The following is a 23,767-nucleotide window of genomic DNA, read 5'->3' on the forward strand; positions in this document are numbered from 1 at the left end:
CTTCACATGTACAAGCTTCCCAGCCTGGAACACCCCTTCCAGTATTATGCAGGCAAAAAAGTGTAAGAATCTTCCAGTGAAAGAAACCCACCACAAGCATATGCTTAAAAAAATACAAAGCCAAAGAGCACCATTCCAGAATAAGAAAAAAACTTCTATAGGTCTCCACGGCATTTCTAATATGAAAAAGGAAGATTAATAATGATAGATTATTGATTTATCGACATTTGCTAGTGAGTTCCATGCAAGCCAGCCACACTATGAAGTGTTTCAGTTCTGGGATGAAGTCACCCACAGACAAAACCACAGCAGAGCTAAGACTGTCTCATGTCTTCCTCTATATTAATAGATTAGTTGGAATCAGCTACACTTTATGCTAACATATGAAAATAAAAGAGCATTTCTGAGCCTCACCACATTTCTAGAAGAGCAGCTCATGAATGGCTGGTCCAGAGAAACAAAGCAGGCTGCATGGTACTGCCCATGGTCAAGTACCTTTCCCTTAAAAAAGTACCCAAAGACACTGTAACACCAACCAGACAAACACAACTCAAGAGCATCCTGAGTCTTCAGTTAAAGAAAAAACCCTGAGAGCCTTCTGGAAATGAAGGCAATGAAGTGCATTACATTAGGATTCAGCCCCACTGCAGAGGTGCCAGTGCAGGCACTGGCCCTAGCACCCATTAGCTCTCCAGGATCAGCTCTTCAGAGGTCAGATCGCCCAAGCTTTTCCGAAACTCAGTTTTGAGAAAGTTTTTTCCTGAGAGCACAGGGACTGGGCCCTCTTTTCATACACTAGACCACCATGGCTTACCTCTTTCTGCAACACAGGGTCTCAGCAGCTGTATTTCCAGGAAAGAATGAATTCCACAGCCTGTGTCACATCCAAAGTCCACGGGAATGGAGAAATGGAAGAATAATATCACTTTGCTGTAAGCGAGCTCACGCACAAGACAACACTTCAAGTACCATTAAAGCCAGATGAATTCTCCAGAAGGCCTGATGCTAATAAAACTCCAACTGCAGCCTTCTGAAATCCATACAAAATCCATTCCAGCCTAGCAACGAAGAAACACCAAATTCATAGTGGTCAAACTTTTTTCCCCTTTTTTATTTAAAATATCATTATAACCAATTGACATACCAGATAACAATGTATACATTCCAGTGGTGCACATGTAATGACCTATGGCATGAATGATTAAAAAAACCACAATGTTCTCAGTAATGCCCCACCAACAGCTTATTTGGAGGGAATAAAGGAATAACAGGAAAAGGTATCAAATGTGGGGAAAAAAGAAAATTACAGTTTTCCCCAGTATTTTTAATGGTGTATCTTCCCCTTCATATTTCTTGGGACAAAATTAAGAATATACTTCAAAAGGGGCAGAATGAATGATCACAATAATTAGGAGGTTTTTTTCAACTTTAGTAATAAAAGTTAAACAACTCTCAAAAATAGACTAGATATTGGGCCTACAAAAGTAATTCATCTGTATGCAAAGCTTACCAAGAATTATTCCTTTTGTAAAATGTAAAGGATGAGCTGACATTACTAGTAAGCTATTTTTACCTACAAAACCAGACTACAATAATAAAATCACCAATTTACAACTAACACAATATTCTAGATGTAGATTACTGTACACAAGCTATATATTACACATGAACATCTTACGTGAAATACTTAAGAAACATACTTACTGATATTGTCTCAACATTGGCCACTAGGTTTATTTTTCTAAAGGAAGTGTATTTTCTATTCACATTCAGTGTAGTTCCAATAGTAAGGGATAGCTTTACTTACTTAAAAAAACGTAGAAAGTTTGTGTGAGGTAGTTCAAGAAAACCTAGCTTAGAATTTTAACTGCAGAAGTAGAAACACAATGTGATCTGATTCATAACATATTTCTGTAATGCAGAGATATCTAAAGAAGAGAAGGATGTGAAAGAGATCACTTAAAATACCACTTTTATCCAGTGCCCTTAACTAAGAATAAATTAAATGAATTGAAAATTTGGGAAGGCAATAAAGCATTATCACATTTCTCCATTAAAACCTTCTTTCTAATCCTGCTGAAAAGTGCAGACAGCTCTCCTTCAACTCCAGTCCTCAAACTAAATACAGAAGAACCAAAACACTGATAGGAAAATAAAATGTAACAGTATTGACAGGCTAGTGTCAACAGCAAATAAAAACATACCTAGAAACAGTAATTCACTTCCTTTAGCAACTTTAGCAACAGCAGTAAAGCAAAGTGTGAGATGAACTGTCTTCTCCCCTTTCCCCCACAATCAAGAAACATTTAATGTCTCACACTTTGGATTACTGGCTGCGTAGGAACTATACCCATGTTCTAGCTTTTTGACCGTTTTTCTTTATGCAATGTTGAGATGAATGCTGTACACATGAATGCAGGAGGGTTATATTCATGCAAACACCCAGCAAGGTGCTTAAGTTTTGCTCTCTAATGAAACAGCCTGTGTTCACAGAAGCAATTTTCCATAAAACAAACCCACATCAGTACCACACGACTTCCCGGGGCACTGCGGCAGCAGAGGGTGCTGTCGCCCCACGCACGCCAAATACACTCACCACGTCCTCCCCTGCATCCACACCCCAGGGCTGGCAGGGGGCTGACCCAACCACTACCTTTGTGTCTAGCTGGAACTCTTATCCAGAAAGAGACTCTTACATATAGCATAGCAAGGTTCTTCTAAACTAAAAACCCAAGCTGCACAGCACCTCCATAGGGAAAAGTACCACGTCTATTCAGCTTAGCAGAATGAATGCACTAGAGGTGACCTGGTCAGTCAGGCCGCTCTAATATTGCTCTGGCAGGCTAGCTTCTCACACACACTAACACACAAAAACTTCGATTCTGACCCCCCTTGTCTTGCATTAACGAAGACTCCACGGAGCAGAGGTGCAGCACACACTAACAGTACTAATTCCCAACCCCCACTTTGATTTCAAAATCCTGAAGAACCTACTTCTATGAAAGGGAAGGAGCTATTTTATCCTTGATAACTGCCACAGCTGTGGCCAGAGAAGGTGGAAATTTATCTCGTTGTTATTTTTGTCCAACTTTTAACCTCACCTGACATAAGAAATCAGACAGCGAGTGCACTGTAATTCAGTCCCTACCAACTTCCCATGGATCGGAATGGCCCTAGAAGAGGAAAACTGCATGCACTTTAGTGAAGCCTGTTGTCATGAGAAGATTTTGAAATAACAGACTAAAATAAAGCTTAATAATACTTTAAGAATAAAACTGTACAGTGTATTAGATAGTATATGAGCTAACAGCATAACAATAGACAAAGACAGCTGAACTTTAGCTGCCTATTTGTCTTCTATCTGTGGGAGCATACAACTACCTATGAAAAAATTTTGTATTTCAACTAATAAAAAGGGAACTTGACTAGCATGTTGTTGTGATACTTTGGTTACTGAATCTGATGTTCTTGTCTTTGAAATTTGCCCTCACTTTAATCTGCCCAAAACACAAGCAACTGAAAAAAAACCAACCAACCAAAATAACAACACTGCTATGAAGATGGTGCCAAAAGTGAACTCTAGGTTCCCGCTGGCAAAGCTCTGACCTCTCCGAAGTAATCCCTTTAAACACAGCTCACTCCCACTGCAGTATGTTGCAGTGGACAGTCCCACCCATTCATCAACTCTGCCCTAAAAGAAGAAAAGCTCAGTTCTACTTAGAGCTTATGAACTAAGTTACTACTGATAGCATAGTGTGGTAAAAGCCTAGAAAATGTTTCACTTAATATTAATTTTAAAAGCTTTTTTTTCTTTAAGACACTGGAAAGTGCTAACAAAAATTATTTTAAAGTTTCAAAATATTTCATTCACCACTTCAATCCAGAGGGGTCCAAAACAAATTGAAATAGTTACCAAATATTTACCAAATTATCTTCTTAATAGCACAGGCATCAGAAGTTAATTTTGCCAGTATTAAACTCATTACACTGGGTTGACCAGAATATCATTTGATCCTATATGACAATGGAGTACTGTTGTATGACCAAAATTTTTGGCTTAATTCACAGCTTAAACTTTGATAAAAAATTACAAAATAGACTGTTCTGTTGATCTCTGGTTAACTTGAGTAGATTTTCTATATTCCAGTGCTAGATGAATCCAAACATGCCCTGCCTATTCTGAGGTAACAAACAATTTGGCAGGATCCTGTAAAATAATTGCCTTAACAAATGTGGTTTAGAAAGGCAATATTGAAATATTAGATACAAGTGAGGAAAGCAAAATTACACACACACAGCACTTACCAGCAGTCTAGCCAGGCCAGGAAAACAACTGTGCAGTTTATCAATTTAGTCATCTCTGACACACTACCATTCCTTATAACCCTGTATGTTTTTTAAAAAGACATGTTAGATATTGAAAGCATTACTACCACTTCTATTTTTCTGAAACTGCAAAGACAAACTTTCCTCTTCCAATTAGAACTCTAAAAAGATACCTATTTAACCCAACAAGCAGAAGGAACCACACTGAAAAGCATTAGACATTTCTGGATGACCTCTGTAGCCAGCTGTATTATTTGCTTATGCTCCTGTGCCTGGCAAAACTTCTGTGGGTTTTTTTTATGCCCATTTCTGTGAGCATTACTAATTTAAATTCCTCTTCACACACAAAATATGCATCTACACAAGGCAATCAGTTATACAGCCTAGCTTCACTAAAAATCTGCATTTTCCAAAGGAATAAATTCTGAATGATTGTTTAACTCATAGATAAACTTAAGTCAGTTATACATAAATCATTCGGTAAATATAAAATGTAAACAGTTAAAATACTTCTGTGAGGAGCAGCACCATTTTACATGACTATTTAGTAACTATTGTATACATTTCAATATATCTTTTGTTTATAAAGTGTATTGAAACCTGGAGCTTCGACATCGAAAATTATTGAATATTTATGACTTAAAATGAACCATTATAAAGATTTCTGCTACACTGGTCTCATGGTGAAATGAAAGAGATAAATATTAATTTATACAGCACTACTTCCCCCTCCTTTGGATGGCATATATTGCTCACTTAATGCATTAACTACAGAAATCCTGAGGTTCTCCTACCACTTAATGGTTTTTAGCAATCAGTTACTTCTGGTGGAGAAAGAATAGCTGAAGTTTTGCCCCTATTGCATTCATGTCATTCCCTCTTCTACCCCAAAAGCACTCACCTTCGTAGACAAAACCAGTAAGAAACAAAACTCCCAAGAATCACATGTTATATGAAAGTATAGCTTCAGCATATTCATTTTCCTTGTTGGTAGTCTAGACATCCTGGATGTGTGTACAAAAACAGGCTACGAGCTAGAAGTAAACAGTTTATTTGCATTGCAATGTATTATTCATGAAGTATCCTCATGTTTTATGGTGATCACAAGATTTGGCATGCCACAAATCTGCAGAAAACATCACTTTACTCAGTTAGGCTAGATATTTCTGCAGCTTTGAAGATATGCTTTGCTTTCTTAAGATCATAAAACCACTCAGATGAGGTTACTTTGCAAAGGATTGTTTACTGTTTCTCTAAAAAAATTCACTACTTGTTGCTTTTGCTGAAGTAGTGTAGGCAAGTGACCAAAATAAAAGAGGATTTTATTCACTGCCAGCACCACAGTAGTATGCCCAAAACTACAGGTGGCTGCACTGAATTCTCTCCCCACTCCACCTGGACATGAACATGTGACCAAGCATAAAACTCGAAGGATATCATGAACAAAACATCAGGAATAAATTCTAATTAAAAAATTGAAACCCTATAAAATCTTAAATAATTCATTATATGGTAATGACCACAACATTAATATGTGCTTTGATAAAACAAATCTTACAAATTCAGTAAAAAAAGATCAGCAGCATAATAGTAAAGCAAATATGCAGATTTTAAAACCACAATAAAAATTATCAGGTTTAATATTTTACAGTTAATTACAGCAAAAAAGTGGCTGCTTTTAACACAACTTACAGTTTAAAATTACAGCACTTTATGATGAATTCTACCATTATTTTTGAAGAAACACTCAAAAATACCACCAAATTTTAAAGGTGCCCTATTAATGACTAAAAGGACCCCCCTCCCGCCCCCAAAAAGACCAAGTAGTCATCTACAGCAACCCAGAGGTCCAGCTGAGGTTTCTAGACTGCTGTCTGTATCAGAGGCCAATGTTGGATCTGTTGACATTGAAGACACATCATTGACAGATGACGATGAAGATGGATGTTGAGAGCCATTGATCATTGCTGCACCTGTGCTATGAGAAACAAAACAGCAAATCAGTTGCAGATACAGTTGCACAGTTCAGTCCTTGCATTAGTCTGTCTCTTCCTAATTAGCCATTACTTTCCCCTGTTTTGGCAAGTTTGGAGAAATGTGTCTCAGTTCATTGTCCAAGTAAATAAAGACCACAGGTCTTTAACATGGAGCTTAATGAATGGAATGTCAGAACCACAGAACTCACATGGCACGATACCTGCCAAATTACAGTAAATGGCTGAAGGTTAAAAAAATCACAAACACAGATAATACTGCATAAAGCCAGAGCTACGGTACCCTAACTAAATGCTGAGGTGCAAAGCCAGAATGTATCTATATATTTAGATAAAGAAAGAAGGGGACTGTTTTTTTCCAAATAATCCCCCTTAGGGCTGGGAAGTAACTGGTGCTCAGCCACATCACATACATTCAATCTCAGATACATCGTGATTTTTCAGAGTCTGGAATTCAGTGAACTCTGAGAAGAGTCACCAACAGCTGTCCCTGTCTTGCCATCATTTTTCAACAGTGCAAATAGAATCCTATCAATGGTCAGTCAGTGGTCATATTTCACTCCAAAATTCAGCAACAGTTTCTGAAAGTGCTCCATAATTTCCCTTTCTGTTTAGAGAGAATATTCAAAGGGAGAAAACCTAGAAATCCTGTTTGTTTACTTAACGGATGTAAGCAGTGGTTATATCTTTATTTGAAGCTGCACTATCTACAAGTAATACATCTAACCAAATTACGGCAAGAGTACTAGTACATACCAAGATGTTTCTTGAGGACTGAAATGAATGAAGCGTCAGTTATGTGGGGACAATAACAAAGGAATTTAGCAGATTAATAAAAAGAGATGTCAACCTCATACATTCCATTCAAATAAGCAATATCTCAAAGAGAATTCAAGAGGCTATTGGTCATTAAAGAGTCATATTTTTGGGTTAGGTTAGTCTTGGATGTCTTGAACAGCTTTACTCCCTCCTGACCTACAACTCAATGCAGCTCTATACTGTGCTTTTATTGTAACCAACCTAAAGGGGCTGGTTGTCCACGTATAACTCCATTCTTGGTTCTCTCCTCCAGGTCCATGACTTCCTTGTATATCAACTCTGAAAATGCAGAGAAGGGAAGGCAAAAAATGAATTTGCAAACCCAAGACTGGATTGATAATCCATGTCCCATTAAAATGTACGTTTACGTTTCATAGGTTTATTACTGTTCAGAATTAGTTTTGAACCACAGGCTACAGGACAACTGGTAAGTGATACAAAAATGTACAATTCTCTTCTATTGGACCTACAATGGCCTGGCACTCTCAAGAACACACTGACATTCCTCTAAGACTCTTTTGTCCAGGCTGCTTGGGCACCTGAGGTCAAACTTAATGACCATTCAGTTTTTATCAATGGCTTCTTTGGTACAAATAAACTTGATTAGCAGTCTTCAAATGAATAGGTAGGATCAACTCCAAACAGCATTTCCATCCTCCTGACACAGATTTGCCACTACATTTCCCCAGCAACAACATCGCACAGTCCAGATAACCATGAAATGAAATACAACACTGGCATATAAATTGCTCTCCAAATGAAAGAAGCAACTTTGTCTTCCAGTTTCAGAAGTTCCTCATGCTTAAAAAGGTCAGAAGTGCTTGTAACATGAATCATACACTCTTTGTACTGGCCAGGTTTCTAGGCTAATGGCAGCTTATTACCCAGAAAAGACAATGAATCTACAGAAGTAACAACAGAAGGACTAAACATGTTAAATGCAACTCATAAGAAGTAGTATTCTGACAGTCAGTTCTTATCTGTTACTGGCAAACTAATGCAATGTACAAACAGTTTAGAAGAAAAAAGCATTTAAGAATTATAATTCCAAGGGGGTGTGGGAGTCTCAAAAGTAAATTCCATATTGCTTGAAATACCCTTAGCACATCTGCTTCAAAAGGGAAATAACTTGGCTTGGAAGGAGGATGGTAAGAGAATATCCACAATTCTCCTTATCTCTGCCTTTACAAATAAAACTCAGTTTTCTAATAGAACGTGACTTAAAAGTGTGGTAGTACTAGATTTTACAGACCTGTGCCCATTACCAGCCAACACAATGAAACTGTCAAAAAATGATTTATAAACCATTTTTCCCTCTGGGGATAAAAAGGCTATACAGGCCTAATGGCCCTTCCTAGACTTTTTCAGTACAAAGTATTAGATTGCTCAGTGCAATATATTCTTGCTTAAATGCAACACTTATAGCCTGCACAGCTCTCTGAATCTGCACCTTTTCCTAGCACTAGGACCTTTGCAGTAACACCACACCTTTTAAAAGCAATTTCAAAATGAAGCACAAGCTTTACAAGTAACAAAGATGTTTCCCTTTTATTTTATCATTTTATACCTCATATATGACCAGGAAATATAAACATTAAACCAGGGCTGAACACTAAAACTCATGCCCTTCAAGGTATGAGTCTTATGCCAGACTACGATCTGTTCCATACCTCAACCCCAGATATTTTCTCAGGATCCCACAGTTGATAACCAGTGTCTCCTGCAGTAGCTGTGACCTCATGATCTCACTAACACTCCTTATAGCTGCTTCTTTCAAATCCACTGCTTGATTTAAAAGAGTTCAGTTATTGCTAATATGTTCTTCCCTTGAAGACTAGTGCTTTTACTTCAGACTTGCATTGCTCAACCTCCTGCACCTTTCTGAACTGTAACACTTTGTCCAGAAGAGTTACCTTCCCTAAAAATGCTGCCTTATCATTTGCAAGAGGTGACTGAAATGAGCAGGTCTACAACTGAGTGAACTTAAGTTCATTACAAAGGTTCAGCACCTTCACAGGAAAACTTTTTAGTGTCCTGACAATCAAGAGGTTGTGAAGCACTGATCTATTCCCTTGTCATTCCAAACAGTTTAAGTAAATACTATTAAGTTGCTTGGAAGAACCCTAATAAGAGTAATCCTTGGGACTCAGCCTACTTCCAAAAGCCTTAGTAAACTTAAAATGCCCTTCTTACCTTTCCATTCTTCTATCGTGTGCTCCCTCTCATCTAACTGCTTATCTGGTATCTTTGGTGGAGGCTGAAAAAACAAAGAAACTCACGATATAGCAATCAAAGGCATACAAAACCAGAATGAATGAAAAGCAAAAGTAAGCACTCAGAATATGAACCTAGTTTAAAAATACTTCATTCACTCTGCCATATATGCTCTCACACTTGGACTTGGCCTATTTTCCAGATGCTGCTACATGTTCTAAACTTATTCTGATTAATAGATTTGTTTACCTTACTGTAATCATTAAAATATAAACTGAGCAGTCTGGTAAAAGAGCTCCTAAGTGCAGCAGTTTATAGCCCAAGCAGCCCTTTTTACCTGCTTACTGTTAATTACTACATTTTCCCTCTAGCTGTTATAGATCAGCAGAATTCTAGTTGCAACCTTTACATCAGCATCTTCTCCTGTTCTTAGTAGGCCACCACCAACCACTTTTATCTTAAAATATGAGACTTTTTTAATAACATGAAATTGTCCTGAAATTCATTTTTAAGGGAAAAAAAAATCAATTAATCCCTTTGTTCATTACTGTTAATAATTGAAAGCTCAAGATCTTGTACTCAAATTTTGCTGAAATACTTATTTCCTAGTTTAAGAGTACTATCAATCGCTACATATCATGAAGATATTTCTCTTGCCCAGGAGTGAATACCTCAGAATCCTATCAAGGGCAACCAAACCACACTGAAACAACTGAAACTCAACAAATCAGAAAGATATATAAAATTTTTCGGATGCATTACTACATGTCCTGGAAATTATATGCAATTAAACACAAACACACACAGAGATAAAGCTACCTGCAAGTTTGCACCCATTCTTAATGCTATTTCTAATAAACATGTAAATCAATGTCAATATAAATCATTATGGCTCAGTTAAGCTTCTAGTGAAATGTGAAGATCATGCAATGATCTTCTTTCAAGCAGTTGTATCAAGTATCACAACAAATTTGCTTTAGTACAACACCTTCCTAATCAGAGACTTAAAACAAGAACTTACAGCTTCTGCTTCTGATGGATCATACCAAACATTGATGTATGGGTGCTGCAGGGCTTCATCCACAGAGATTCTTTTAGAAGCATCTATAACCAGCATTTTTGATAGCAAATCCCTTGCTTGACTTGCTGCAAAAGTGAAATTTTCTATTTAGACTAGTGCCATAAATAGTGCACATAATGCAGTATGTCAAAGCTCATAAGGACAGAAGAACTGGAGTAACCAAATTCCAGTTTAACATCTATGCAGGTCTCACATAACTTGGGGTTTATGAAAGTGGTCCATTTAATGGAGAAAAAAAAAATGAAGAGAAGAAAACAGGTGGGAAAGGAGTTGGACACGTTTCACCATACATCTTCAGCATACAGTGCCCCTTGCCATGACATCCTTACATGAAATACAACAGCTGGCAGTGCAGCCTTGTCTGGAACAGCAGTGGGGCAAACACCTACTATGCCTCTCCTACAGTTTATGGGGTAAAAAGTGTCATGTACTGTTAGTTGCAGAAAATATGGTAGGTCTGAGACTCCACTGAGTAAGCAATTTTTAAAACCAGAAACTTATTTCAGTAACTACGGGATATCTATGTAAGATGAATTGAAAACATTTCTTTTCATCCCTAGAGAAAGATGATCTGCCCTGCCTACACAACTCTATTCCACCACCCTCTCCCTACTCTTCTCTAAATCATTTTGGCTTGTGTTACTGAGAGGAATATGTATATCTACTTTTCTTTGAAAAGGTATCTCCACAATGGGAGTTGTTTCAGAGAAGATGAGAAACTGGAGGCAAGCATACACCAGCACACTCATGCACTCCCATGATATAACTATTGTAATATTTAAATCCTTAGTGGGATGATTTTATAGCGAAAAAAAGCCTCAAGATACACTTCTGTTCAATATATCAGAGTTTAAAAACTTTTAAAATACACAACACACAGAAAACAGACCTTACCTTTAAGCTTATTGTGTTCAGAGTCAGCTGGGAAAAGGACATCTGGAAAGAGTTTTTCAAAACTATATCCAGCATATTTAGGTCTGTTCTCCACGTAAGTTCGGACTGTAGGCTGTAATTTCTTCATAAATTCGGGGCATGGTGTTCCTAGCTGCTCTATAACTTTATTCCATTGATCAATATCTAAGGTTATGCAGCTAAGAAAAAGTGTCTAATTTTCAGCTAGAAATTTATGCTAAAATCACATGAAATAACCACCAGAGAGAAAACACAGAAAATTATTATATAATAAAATATCACACTCATCATTAGTTAGGACTACCTTATTAGAGAAAACAGTGAAACAAAGTAAGACTATCACACAGTAGTCAAGGCAACATGAATTTTACTCAACATAATAACTAATTAGTAAAGGACATACTTCTGAGAAACAGTGAAAATTAAAATACTCACAAAATGTATTAAACAAATTTAAATAAAGGCATTGTTTGGGTTCTAGAGAAGAACTCATTTCCTGATTGAACACATATTGACAGTAAGTCAAGCTACTACACTTCACCAAGGCACTTGTGAAAATTACCTTATGTAGGTGGTTTGTCCTTTGTTCTCATTTTAATACCTGAGCCCAGTCTTGGACCCTCCCATGTTGCCAGCCTCTCACTAATGACAGGCAATGCTGAACACCAGTGGGCACACAGAGGATGAAATCCTGGCCCACAGAGGTCAATAACAACTTTGTAACAGACTCGAATACAGAAGTTCGAGTGTTTCAACAACGTGTAAGGAATGTCTTAATTGGAAAATTTAGACAAGTTAAAGAGGAGATTGACCAGTTCATGGCAGAAGAATTTAATATGTGTTACTGAATTAAATAAGCAATGTAGGGTCAGGAATTCCTAGTTGCAGACGGTTAGATACTGGGAGACAACTCAGGTAACATTTTATGTATGCTTATCTCATTCATACATTCTCCCCAACTTTTTCTTTTTGGCTACCGTCAAAGACTGGACACTGGGCTACCTAAACCTTCAGCTGAATGCAGCAGGCCCTCTCTTATGTTCTTAAATCTTAACAGTAGACCTTTATATAAGATTGTTCAAATCTCTACAGTGCTTTAGTACAGGCCTTGAAAAAAATCACACTGATAGTAAACCGAAAAGTCATGCTAGAAAACCAGATGCCTAAAGCTAAGCATGGTGCAACTCACACTATGACAAAGCTGTGTGAAAGTAAGGATGCCCCGGATGTCCTCACTGTGCCTCAAAATCTTTACCCCTAAATGGTACTATATCAATTATTAAACAGTTTACTTGCAACAAAAGCAGGAAAGATTTCTGATGTCACCTAAAAAACTGTAGTGGAAATACTAGCAAAGCAAATAAGATGCCAAACTCCAATGAGATTAACGAATTTTTGTTATGTTCCAGAGGTTTCAGCTGTATTTGCTTATAGCACACCCCTCGTCTGAAGTATTTTTCACAGAACAACCCATACAGATACCACCAAGCCATTCAGAGAACAGAAAAAGATAAGTGCCAGATATTTCTGAACTGTTTGCAGGATAACTTCTGCATACAAAAATTCAAAACTCTTAGAGTGCAACTAATGAAGCCAGTTAGGCATTTTTTGTAAGCATTTCCTATAAAATGTAAATAATAATAACTGCTAACATGCTCGGATACTAAACGAGATTGGTAAGTTATTACATAAAAATGATCTCCAAAGCAAAAATCAATGCATGTGAACCAGTAAAACACCACCTAAACAAAATAAACCTGTATTTTATGTGACAACATCCAAAAGCAATGGCTAGACACTATATTAAATAGAAAAAAATAAAAAAATAGGAAAAAAAAATAAAAAGGAAAAAGGAAAACTAAGCCTGTTTGCCCAAGTGGTATTTTTTTCATCTTGCTTAGTATTAATCTCTAAAGACAATCATACATGCTAGCGCTCTGTTGAGGTTTTGCTTTAAATGGTATAATTTTTGCAGCTTCCTGGAACCAAAACAAAGAGCTTACAAGTTGTATTTTGAAAAGGCAGTTTAAAAACAGTATTTTAAAAATTAGAACCACCTTAATCTGGAACTATATTGCTACAGTATCTTTTGACCTTTTACAACTACATCCCAGGCCAAAGGTAAGGATACGATCTGTACCAGGAAATAAAACACCACCTTTGATCATTTCTCCCATGATGCACCCAACTGACCAAATGTCAACTGAAAACAAAATGGAATGATATTAACATAAAAGATAGTTATTAAAATAAAGTAAATAAAAATATCTGGACGCACACACACACATGAAGTGACTATAAAAAGCGTGTGTAATGGAAATGAGTGAAGGTGAATGTATGCTAACTACAGGACCAGCAGAGACTATGTCCTACTGCCAGGTGCAGCCTGAATATAAATGAAGTTCTTAACATTTTTTTAAGTGTATCACAAGAAAAGTCCATGTTCATCTAATAAAAAAAATTGTACAATATGCATTTTCATGACACAACATCAATAAAAAGATTAATCACTTCCTAACTAATTCAACCTGCTGCAGCAGCACAAGGATACAGTCCCTTCCTGGAAAGAGGATTTTGTGGCAAACCATTTCGCCCATAATGCACCCCACAGACCATAAATCCACTATGTTTGTAGCACAAAAAGAAGGAAAAGCAAAGCAAACGGTCATTTAAAATTAAAAAAGCATAACATGACTGCATCCTATAAAGTGCAGAGACAGCACAGGAAGAAGAGCAAGTCTTTATATTAATCAATGAAAACACTTTAAAATACACGGTTTATAAGGTTTCGCTTTTAACTGTCTCAAATAAAAGGCAGAAAAACATCCTTTTGTTTGACATAGTGTTAGAGCAAGAGCTAAAGCAGAGAGAGAGAGATACACGTGAATCAAGCAGAGTAAAGCCCTTCACCAAGCTCTGGGGCTTTCAATGCTACCTCTGCCAATAGACTAGACTGGAGCACTGAAGATAACTTAATTTCTTGAACATAATTCTATTGAAGTCGTAAGAATAACTTTGAAAGTAGCAAAGTAAATTGACCTCTAAAAAAAGTGTGTAACCAAACAGTTTATACTTTTAGGAGAAGAATTAATTGGTTATTACATAGGAATTAAAATTTGCCATCAAGTGTTTCCTAAAAGTCAGATTATCATGCATCTCTCTCTCCCTTTAAATAAAAAGCAAACACAATCAGTAAAAGATCACTTAGAATTTTAGAGGATCAGTTAATGACAATATTAGTATGCTCCTAAAAGATTTTCAGTTAAAATTATTTAAAAATATTTCTCCAGTTATGCTGAAATAACATCTTATACAAAAGAAAAACTCAAAAGCATTTTTGTATGAAATACAAATTTTCTACATTAACTTAAAATAATTCACTTAGAACATATACTCCTTACAAATTTACTTTTTGCAGGTATGCCAATTTCTTTTGTAGTTGGTTTCAGAGATACTGTTAACTCTGTATGCAAAAATTTTCTTGACGTCACATTAATGAATTTGTATTATTATGATTACTTCTATGTCAAACATGACACTGGAATTTCAGTTAAACACATAAGAAATGAATTTAAATGAGAACAATTGTCTACTAAAAATCACATCTAAAAGTTCTGAAGGAGCTCAACGATGTCAAGCAAACAATGCTGCTTCTTATTGAAAATACTCCTTCCCCCTTATTTACAAGTTCCTCTAAAATAGTATCTAAATCATGATAAGAGACCATAGTTGTACATTTTAATAGGTCAAAATTAAGGGCCTGGTTCATTTAAAAAATTATTGTCTACTCTTCATGATAAGTGGTGTCTTTTCTTCAAAAAGTTTTTTCTAGTACTTAAGAAAAGTACATGTTTGTCTCAGAGATCTGATGGTTTGAAGCCAGGTTTTGCATTTGGCTTTTAAATAAAATTCTGAATGTTGACTTTTTCACCTGCAAAACAGTCTCCTGCCATCAGAAACCAAAATATACTCAAATCTACTGTAAATAGTTTGTGTCCAACATGATAAAAACGATGCCCATAATTGCATGGAGAAGTCTGGGAAGAGAATGAACATGAGTCAATGACTTATATTCATGCCTCAGAAGACCAATTACTTCAGAGGTGATGACAAACACTGGAAACAATTCCTCTGGTCACTTTACAAAACAACTTGTTATGTTTGGGGTCTTTTGGTTTGCTGCTTTCTTTAAACAAACAAAACCCATCTATTTATAGGTTTCTAACTTTTTTATGAAGCAAGACTAACTAGTACATAGGGAACTGGACTTGTGAACACTTTTATGAAGATTGAGTCAGATCTTTAAAAGGATTTTTCAAATCTGTAATAAGATCTACTGCTTGTCCTACAGAGTGTATTTTATTCTTGAAAACCTTGTTTGGAATGAACTTACTATTTTCCCCAATTCTAACAGAAAAAATTCTAAGTGAAAAGGAAGTTCAAACCCAGTGTACATACTGGGAAATTTAAAAGTAGCAGTTTCAGAGGGTTTGGGGCTTTCCTTACTTTGCAGTGCTTCCTTCCTTATAATTATGCACATAATCTAAATACATTAAGGTAGGCATCCACAGTTTTTGTGTCATTCAGTTCTGAATTTCTTGAGTTGGCAAGGCCTGTTTTCTTTATGTAATATAACCAAATGTGCTTTACCCCCTTCAGTATCAAAACCTAAATAAAAATTATCATCAGTTTGTCTGGGTTCTTTGCTAGTTTTTAAACAATTAAAGATTTCATATGTGCATAGTACAGTACCAAAAGAATACTACTCTGCAGTATGTATCTTAATCATCAAAACATATATTACAATCCTCCCACATCATTTCAGCAGGGCACTGAAATGGCATAAAGCTGCCAGATAACCCTGTTCAATTAGACTAAACATTAATGTTAGCCAGTAGTTAGCTGTCAATTTCCAATATTTAACTCTAAATTTAATAAGTTCACTTTAAATTTAACTATGGGTTTAAAGGGCTAAAACAGGCATCAATGCTAACAGTTGAGGATCCTGGACTGCCCATGGTTGCTATCGTAAGTACATCATTCATACCTGTATCCCTGCCAGGGAAGCTCCACAAGGAGGAACTTATCAGGCAGCAAATAAGTAACAGTTTATCTAAATAGACTTTTAATGGCAACAGTGCATATGGAAATGTAGATTGTCTCCTGATTCAGCCAACAGATTTCCTTTCACATTCTCCAAAAGTGTCATTCTCAACTGAATGACCATGTATTTGGTTTGGGGAAAGATGTGACAGTTTTTCATAGGAAAGTAAATTTTTATTCATATTCTGCTGCACGATACAATTCACACTTGCTTAAGGAGCAGGATTGTCACTAGCATGACAGGATGATCTAGAACACAACCTATTTAACTCCACTAATCAGCAACATTTTAGTGGAAAGAAAGTTTCATACTCTTGCAACTCAAAGTTACTTAATATTTAAGAGAAAACGGTAAACTAGGCAAGCCAAGTCAGAAAACTTGTTACTTCCATTTCATCAATTCTTTCTGTAAAGCAGCTACATGACTTGGACTACAGCTTTAGGTTCTTGTATCTAGTGTCTCTTACCTGACCAGTGTAAAGCCTTGGGAGTGGAAAAAGAAATACAAACTTAAATATATGCTTTCTACAAAACTTTAGCAGTTAAAAAAGTAACTAGACTCATTCCACTCAACTTATCTTCTAAATTATAGGACAAATAGCCAGCCGTGGAGCCCATTTGAAGGAACGTATATCCTCCCATGCTCACTAACAATCCAAACAGAAATAAAAACCACAGCCTTGCAAAAAAAATCTATCCTCATTCATTTGAGTTGGCTTCTTTCATTGGCAACACTGTCAGAAGTTTTTATTTTTGGCTTTTATAAATGACAAGAAAAGCAACTCTCTATGCACATAGCAGCTATGGTTTACACACAACCTGGAGTCCCTTGCTGTAATGGTATGCAGTTGCCAGGGAAGTTTGCAGACTATGTTCAGAACCCTGAAAAGCAGAGCAAGCCCCAGCTGTGTCAGTAACCTGCTGAGCTGGGTCTCACATCACCAGGAGACAGCAAACCAAGCCTCCAGCATCAGGGCACCTCCCAGGCCTTACTGGAGGACTAATCAATAGAGGGTCAGCAAGTGGTGACCTCTGCGCACTGCGCCTGCCTGCGGTGGAAACACGAAGAGAGCTGAAGTGACCACAGTGACAGCAGATCAATGAAATGGCAGCAGAATTAGGGCTGCTACAGCAGAATTTCAGGAATGATGTATTACTTTCTTTGGTTTCCTAAAGGCTACAAGGTCCTTCATTCAGAAGATGCAACGTACTTGATTGTGTGTTTCCCTCAAATGCTGCATCCTTTCCTTATTTTCTTGTAGAAGATATTCAGAGAAGAAGGGCCACAGAGCGAGTATAAAGAGGAGGGAAATGTATGCAAGCAGAAGGACAAAGCAAATTTCCTTGAAATTCATCATGGACCTCAAAGAATCTATGATGCTTCATAACAGTATTCTGCATTCTTGTCTCAAGTATACACGTGAATTTTTCTTCAGCAACATTAATGAAGAATTAAGTGCGACATGTCGGGTTTAATAAAAAGTAATGCCACAGCAGGTAGTTCTAGCTTGTTTGTTCCTCAGTAGCCTTTTAGTTCCCTGCATCCTGAAAGACTATAGTGAATATAGTTATTTAAATATTAAATTTAGGACACAGATTTACTGATGAATTACAATTTACACCCTCATCAGGAATAAAGTCAGATGAAGGTATATCAAGGTACATACCATGTATTAAGAAAATATATTTCCAGTTCTTCCTGGATGAACTTAATCTACTACTAAGTAAGTTATTTAAATTTTTAAACAAACAAGGCCCTCAATTTCTTCTCCTATTAAATGTAAACATTTCTAATGGGTTGAGTTGAATAAGCAAATTGGTGCATCCAGAATCTGCATTTTGGTCACAAGGCTAATTTATAAAATTTCTACATCTAGAAAAAAACATTAACATGTAAAATGTGGTGTGCCAAACAAAAAATAAAGCTATGCCAAAGAAAGACTATATTTGCTGACCGTTTTCTTTGTATCCCATCCCTAGGATGACCTCTGGTGCTCTGTAGTAACGAGTCACTACATAAGGCGTCATCATAAAACTAGTTCCTGCAGTTCTGGCCAGTCCAAAGTCAAGAATCTTCAAAGTGCAGTCTGACTTTACTACTATATTACTGGGCTTTAAATCCTTTAAAAAGAAACATCATATATGACTGCTAAGACAAGCAAAAAGTACTCTGTGGTTCACATTTTTAAAAGATAATACTGCTAACATCAAATGCCACATATACAACTAGGTTATTGCTATAACTGCAGTTTCTTTCCCCCTTGCATTAATTCACGTGCATTCAGCAGACTACAGAATTAATACCCTTATTGTGCTTGTAGATTTACATAGCAATTAAGGAAGGAAAATACAACCAGAGTTACAAGATACGTTAGCAACGTCTGAAATAAACTGAGGTTAGTGAGAAATGTTAGCTCTGAGGAAAGGTCTAGAAACTGTTCACTAGAACAACAGTTATCACTACAATGCAGAACACAAGCAACATAACAATTGCTGAAATAATTTGATGCAATAATCATCTTGTTACAAGAATTATCAAAATTATAACATGAATATAAAAAGTAAAAGGTTTTTTCGCTAGTTAAGGCTGCATTACCTCTTTTGAATCAATGCAGATGTTTCCCTGAACAGGAAATAAATTCCCATGCTCACACAGATTTAGTTTCCCATTTAGAATTTGGTTTTATACTCATTTTGGTGACCAAACCCAAAAGGGCACCATTGAAAAACTGCCAGAAATTAACACAATAATTAAATTAGAGTGCAAAACACCCTGATACAGCTTCAGATCATCTTAGAAACTTGGTAACTGTATTCTCTTCCCTTGAACCCTAAAACCACATTGACAACAGTGGCTATACAATATTTACTTATACACTACACAGGCACACTCGGTCATTATCTCAGGAGGATCTTACACACATCTGAATGTCACAGAGCAAATATTACAAAACAGAGTAGCTTCAGAATAACTTTGCTATGATAAAATCATTCACAGCACACAGGTTGACATAGATAAAGCTTGGATTCTTTCTGCCTACCCTCTGCTAAGATTAATGAGAGAAAAACCTGAGATGTGGTAGAGGACTCCATCATTTGAGCTGCAGGCCTTTGATAAGTAGCCCGATCTTTCACTGTTTTTTAAAGATTTTAAAGTGGTTATCTGCAAGATATATGTAGTTTTCATTTGTACTTGTATGGTTTTCAACAAATGCCTCAGAAAGCTAAGAAAGCTGCACTAAAGACAGAGAGGAAACCACAAAAAAGAGTTCCAGAACAACAGAATTTTAATGAGTAATTAAAAGTCTTGCACACTTGCATACTCACATACGCACTTCCAAAGCACCCTCACAAAGACTTTGCAGACAACTTCGCCTTAAAAGATTCTCAAACACCATAAATAAATTGAAGTATCATAAGGCATTCCAGCTATTTAATATGCATGTTTCATATTCTGCTACTGTCCTGCTTATTAGCAGCTTTATTTTTTCACACTTCTATTATTTGGAGGATGTTCACTGATGAAACCCAGGTGCATGGTCATCATATTAACTATACTCATCCTCCCCAAAACTGCAGGATTAGCACTGAAAATGTTATGAGATCTTCCCTTTGCAAGAGAAAAAATCACTATGAGAACAAAAAGCAAAAGCTTACAGAGTACTGTCCATCCTTAATTTCTGAATATCATGTGGTTGTCATGAAGCCTAGGAACATGTTGTAATTTGGCATACAGAGCTGTCCTTCAAAATGATTGAGGCGAGAGTTGTCTTATACTGCATTGAAATTACTGCAGAAACAATACTTCTTTCGTTTTAAATAAACAAGGACTCAAAAGCTCCTATAAGAGTGGTTAAGTTTATTAGGCTGTATAAATATATCCAGAACCTATAGCAGATAGTATCATGCTTAACCTTAAAAATGCAAAATGTCAGTGCCCAAAAATCAGAGATTATTCCTGGCTGTCTCCCCATTAACCAGACAGGGAGAGAAAGACATCTCTGATGGGTAATTCATAGCTTCTATGGTCTTTTCTCTTTCTAAGGATTTGTGTGAAGGGCTTCCATAATTAGGAACCTTTGTTAAGTGCTCAAAATCAGACAGAATATGATGTTTCAGAGCCTCCATGCAAGACTAATGAGATATTTTGTGTCCTTCAGCAAGTCAGTGAGGCACAACTCTGCAACGCTGATCATTCATCCTCCTCAGATTGCAAAATGTAAATGAACGTGTACTTCTACACTAGCTGGAAACTCTGTCTCTGCAAAACGTTTTGAACGCAGTAATGCTCATTTGCCAATATCTGTTGAAGTTGGTCTAAACTACAGTCCCATCTTTACCAAGATCAAATCTTTATCCACTAATATGGCAGCTAAGTATTGCCTCCTACAACTTCTAGGTGAAACTGTTTGAAACTCTTTATGTTTAATCTCTGCCTTGATCCCTGACTCTAAGTTGCTATAAAAACAAAAAGGAAAATCACTTATTTCTATGGCAGGTAGTATCCAGTGCTACAGGCACACATACAGATTGTTGTAATTTCCGTCATTCAGCAAGCTTTGAAAAAGTTACTGAGATGCTGAAATTAATTACCACAGCTGTGTTAGAAGATGAAGAACCTAGTTAAAACATGTGAAACTACCAAGACCAAAAAAAGCAAAATATTTAGAAGACACTGAAGTAGTACACTAGATTCATAGCCAGAATGTTCCCCTGGCAGCCAGAGTTGTGCAGACTATGTTTAAGGAGTAATTAGTTTAAACAAAGTAATTAGCTTTAGACAATAAGGACACTGGAGGTGAAAGCCCAGAAGAGTGGTATAAAGAGTTACAATTGGAGCCACATGGTCCATATGAAATATGTTCCTTTTCAAGCATGCCCTCCTTGTCTTCTGAGGTTTGGTTTAGCTTGTCCACAGAGAAAGGATTTTGATACTTTACACCTAGAAGTATAAAGGTGTAACACACACAGCAGGTACGTAATAAATACAGTTTTGCCTGAACATACTTAATCTTCTGACAAAGTCTGAGAAGAAGCTGTCAGCTGAAAATCTACCATGAAGACATGCACGTGAAATGTATCTGCCCGTGTCTTTCAAAAGCATTCATGCATACATATGTTCCTATTTACATAGCAATTGTATCTTTAGCCTCTTTGGAATAGGTTATTGCTGTACTTCATTTTACTGCACAACATGAAGCATTTCAAAGACCATCCATATTTACAGAGGAAGGAATTCTATCCTCAAATCTGTCTTTATTCCTGCCCAACAACTACCTAAGTAGTTACTTCATTTCTATAAATGTATGAAGGTTTACATGTATCCATGACTTCTTCAGTGTTTTGATGCTCACTTTATACAAGTACAAACCATCCATAAAGCAAGTGAAGTTTCAGAAGCTCCCTCCTGCCTGCCCCAAGATCCACAAAAGAGACACTCTTACATTATCTACTCTAGCACATCCATACGATATGCAGTTTTCCAAAAATAAAAAAGACCTAGGAAAACCCACATTAAACTTCCATACCTAAATACTGAAGAGACCAGAAAATGTGAAGCTATGTACAAACACATGATTTCAATTTGACAGGAAAGAGGACACAAAGGGCTGCATAGTATCAGTCATATGCAATATATTAATAATGCCACAACTGTGTTAAGTGAAGTATCCTAGTTTTGCCTAGCATTCCCAGAATAATGGAAGAAGCTCACTGACCTTTCTCAATGCCTACATGCAGACCAAGAAGCACAGGGTGCAACGCCTGGCTGCAGGCCTTGCTTCTGCCTACCCTGCCTTGCCAATCTGATAAGTACTAAAGGAAGCTGAGCAAACAGAAGCAGTGTTTGACCATTCAAACTGTATTGTCTACTCAAACCATCCAAGTTCCCTTCAGGGAAAAACAGAGTGACTGGGTGGGAGTGTCACATGGCCAGATCCAGCTTGTGGCCATTCAACACCCCGGTCACAATGAGGTGGAGTACTGAACTGGACAAGCATCCTAACACAGAATTTCCTGTGGTGCCATTTGTGACTTACGTTGCTGTGTACATCATCCATGAGGAAGACTACACAGTAATGACTGAAAGTATCACACATAAGTCCAATTATATTTCTGCATCATTTCAGAAATGAAAACTTTTAAAGGTCTCTAAAAAATTACAATGAACAACATAGCACTATAGAAATAGAAGCTTACGATTTCCCAAAATAGCAGAGACTACATTTGAAAAGTTATAACTAAACAATCTCAAGCAATATTTACACTACATACAAACATATATGAGATGTTCAACTTGAGCATGCAACCTTAAATTCAGAATTTCTTGACTGGATTACAACACACACACTTGCCACTTAAAAAGCAGCAGTCAGTTTTGCCTGTGGGCAGTCTGAGAGAATGCTTTGTGACACACAGGTGTATATATGTTCCACTTGCAGGTATTTTTCATCATCTGCCTATCTGAAGACTTCAGGTATCTATTCATTACTCTGCTAGTAAAAGAGCAGAAATAAAACGGGCAGTTCTTTCAAAAGATGGGATTTCAGGTTTGGTTACCAAAATAACAAAAGGCGGAGACACTTTCAGATATTCTTTCCTACCACCACTAATAAAATAGAATGTTTTCTAGAATTAGAAGAGGTAATATAACTCACTGTAAAAAGCTTTAATTACTCTGTGCAGATTATTAACCAATCACTCAAACATTCAAAAGGTTCATTCCAGAATTACAGTGGAAAAAGTGTGATTATTTCCTTTCAGTTTTCCTTCTTTGCCTATGGGACAGGCTATGGATCACCATTTGTGCTCCTATTTCTGAATTTTGTCTTTCAAATACTCAAGGCAAAGTCAGGTACAATGCAAAATATACAAACTTATGTCCACTTACCCTATGTATAATTCCAGCTGAATGAAGATGTTTGATACCACACAGCATTTGATAAAGAAGATAGGACATTCGTTCGTGATCTAGCTCCATCTGAATCACTTGGCAGAGGTTTGCATCCATGAGCTCCATCACTATGTAGCTTATGAAGCAAAACAAAGAATAATAATCAGATAATACTGTCATTTTATTGTATTCTTTCCCTTGTTCATCTTTCTGCATGAATGCTTCTAAAATGAATTCTCAGCTTTAGTTTAAATCAGACTTACACGTCTTGAAATTCTTCCAGGGATTTTTGTGGTGTGAACACATTCAGCAGGCCGATTATCTGTAGGAAATGGGAAGAGGAAGTATAACCACACTATAGCAATAGCAGAGTCACAAGGTCAACATTTCAAAAACAATACCCAATATTCTGATGTGAGCTTCCCA

At 36.7% G+C, this 23,767-nt stretch overlaps 1 protein-coding gene across 10 annotated transcripts in view; it reads right to left on the reverse strand.

Moving 5' to 3' along the window:
- Positions 1 to 1,084: 1,084 nt before the first annotated feature.
- MAPK8 (mitogen-activated protein kinase 8) overlaps positions 1,085 to 23,767 on the reverse strand; it is a 51,900-nt gene continuing 29,217 nt past the window's right edge. For 7 of the 10 annotated variants that reach the window (XM_082052603.1, XM_082052606.1, XM_082052607.1 and 4 more), the window contains exons 4-12: positions 23,605 to 23,663; positions 23,339 to 23,477; positions 18,405 to 18,570; positions 13,478 to 13,549; positions 11,329 to 11,511; positions 10,375 to 10,499; positions 9,333 to 9,396; positions 7,341 to 7,418; positions 1,085 to 6,299 (exon numbers count right to left, since the gene is read on the reverse strand). In XM_082052603.1, coding sequence (XP_081908729.1) covers positions 6,154 to 6,299; positions 7,341 to 7,418; positions 9,333 to 9,396; positions 10,375 to 10,499; positions 11,329 to 11,511; positions 13,478 to 13,549; positions 18,405 to 18,570; positions 23,339 to 23,477; positions 23,605 to 23,663 — 1,032 coding nt within the window. In that variant the 3' untranslated portion in view covers positions 1,085 to 6,153. Of the gene's footprint in view, positions 6,305 to 7,340; positions 7,419 to 9,332; positions 9,397 to 10,374; positions 10,500 to 11,328; positions 11,512 to 11,543; positions 11,564 to 13,477; positions 13,550 to 13,897; positions 13,970 to 18,404; positions 18,571 to 23,338; positions 23,478 to 23,604; positions 23,664 to 23,767 lie in introns of those variants that run through there. The other 3 variants (XM_082052611.1, XM_082052612.1, XM_082052604.1) reach the window with 3 other exon arrangements.

Source organism: Streptopelia decaocto (assembly GCF_964273445.1).
Source record: "Streptopelia decaocto genome assembly, chromosome: 5".
Taxonomy (NCBI): Eukaryota; Metazoa; Chordata; class Aves; order Columbiformes; family Columbidae; genus Streptopelia; species Streptopelia decaocto.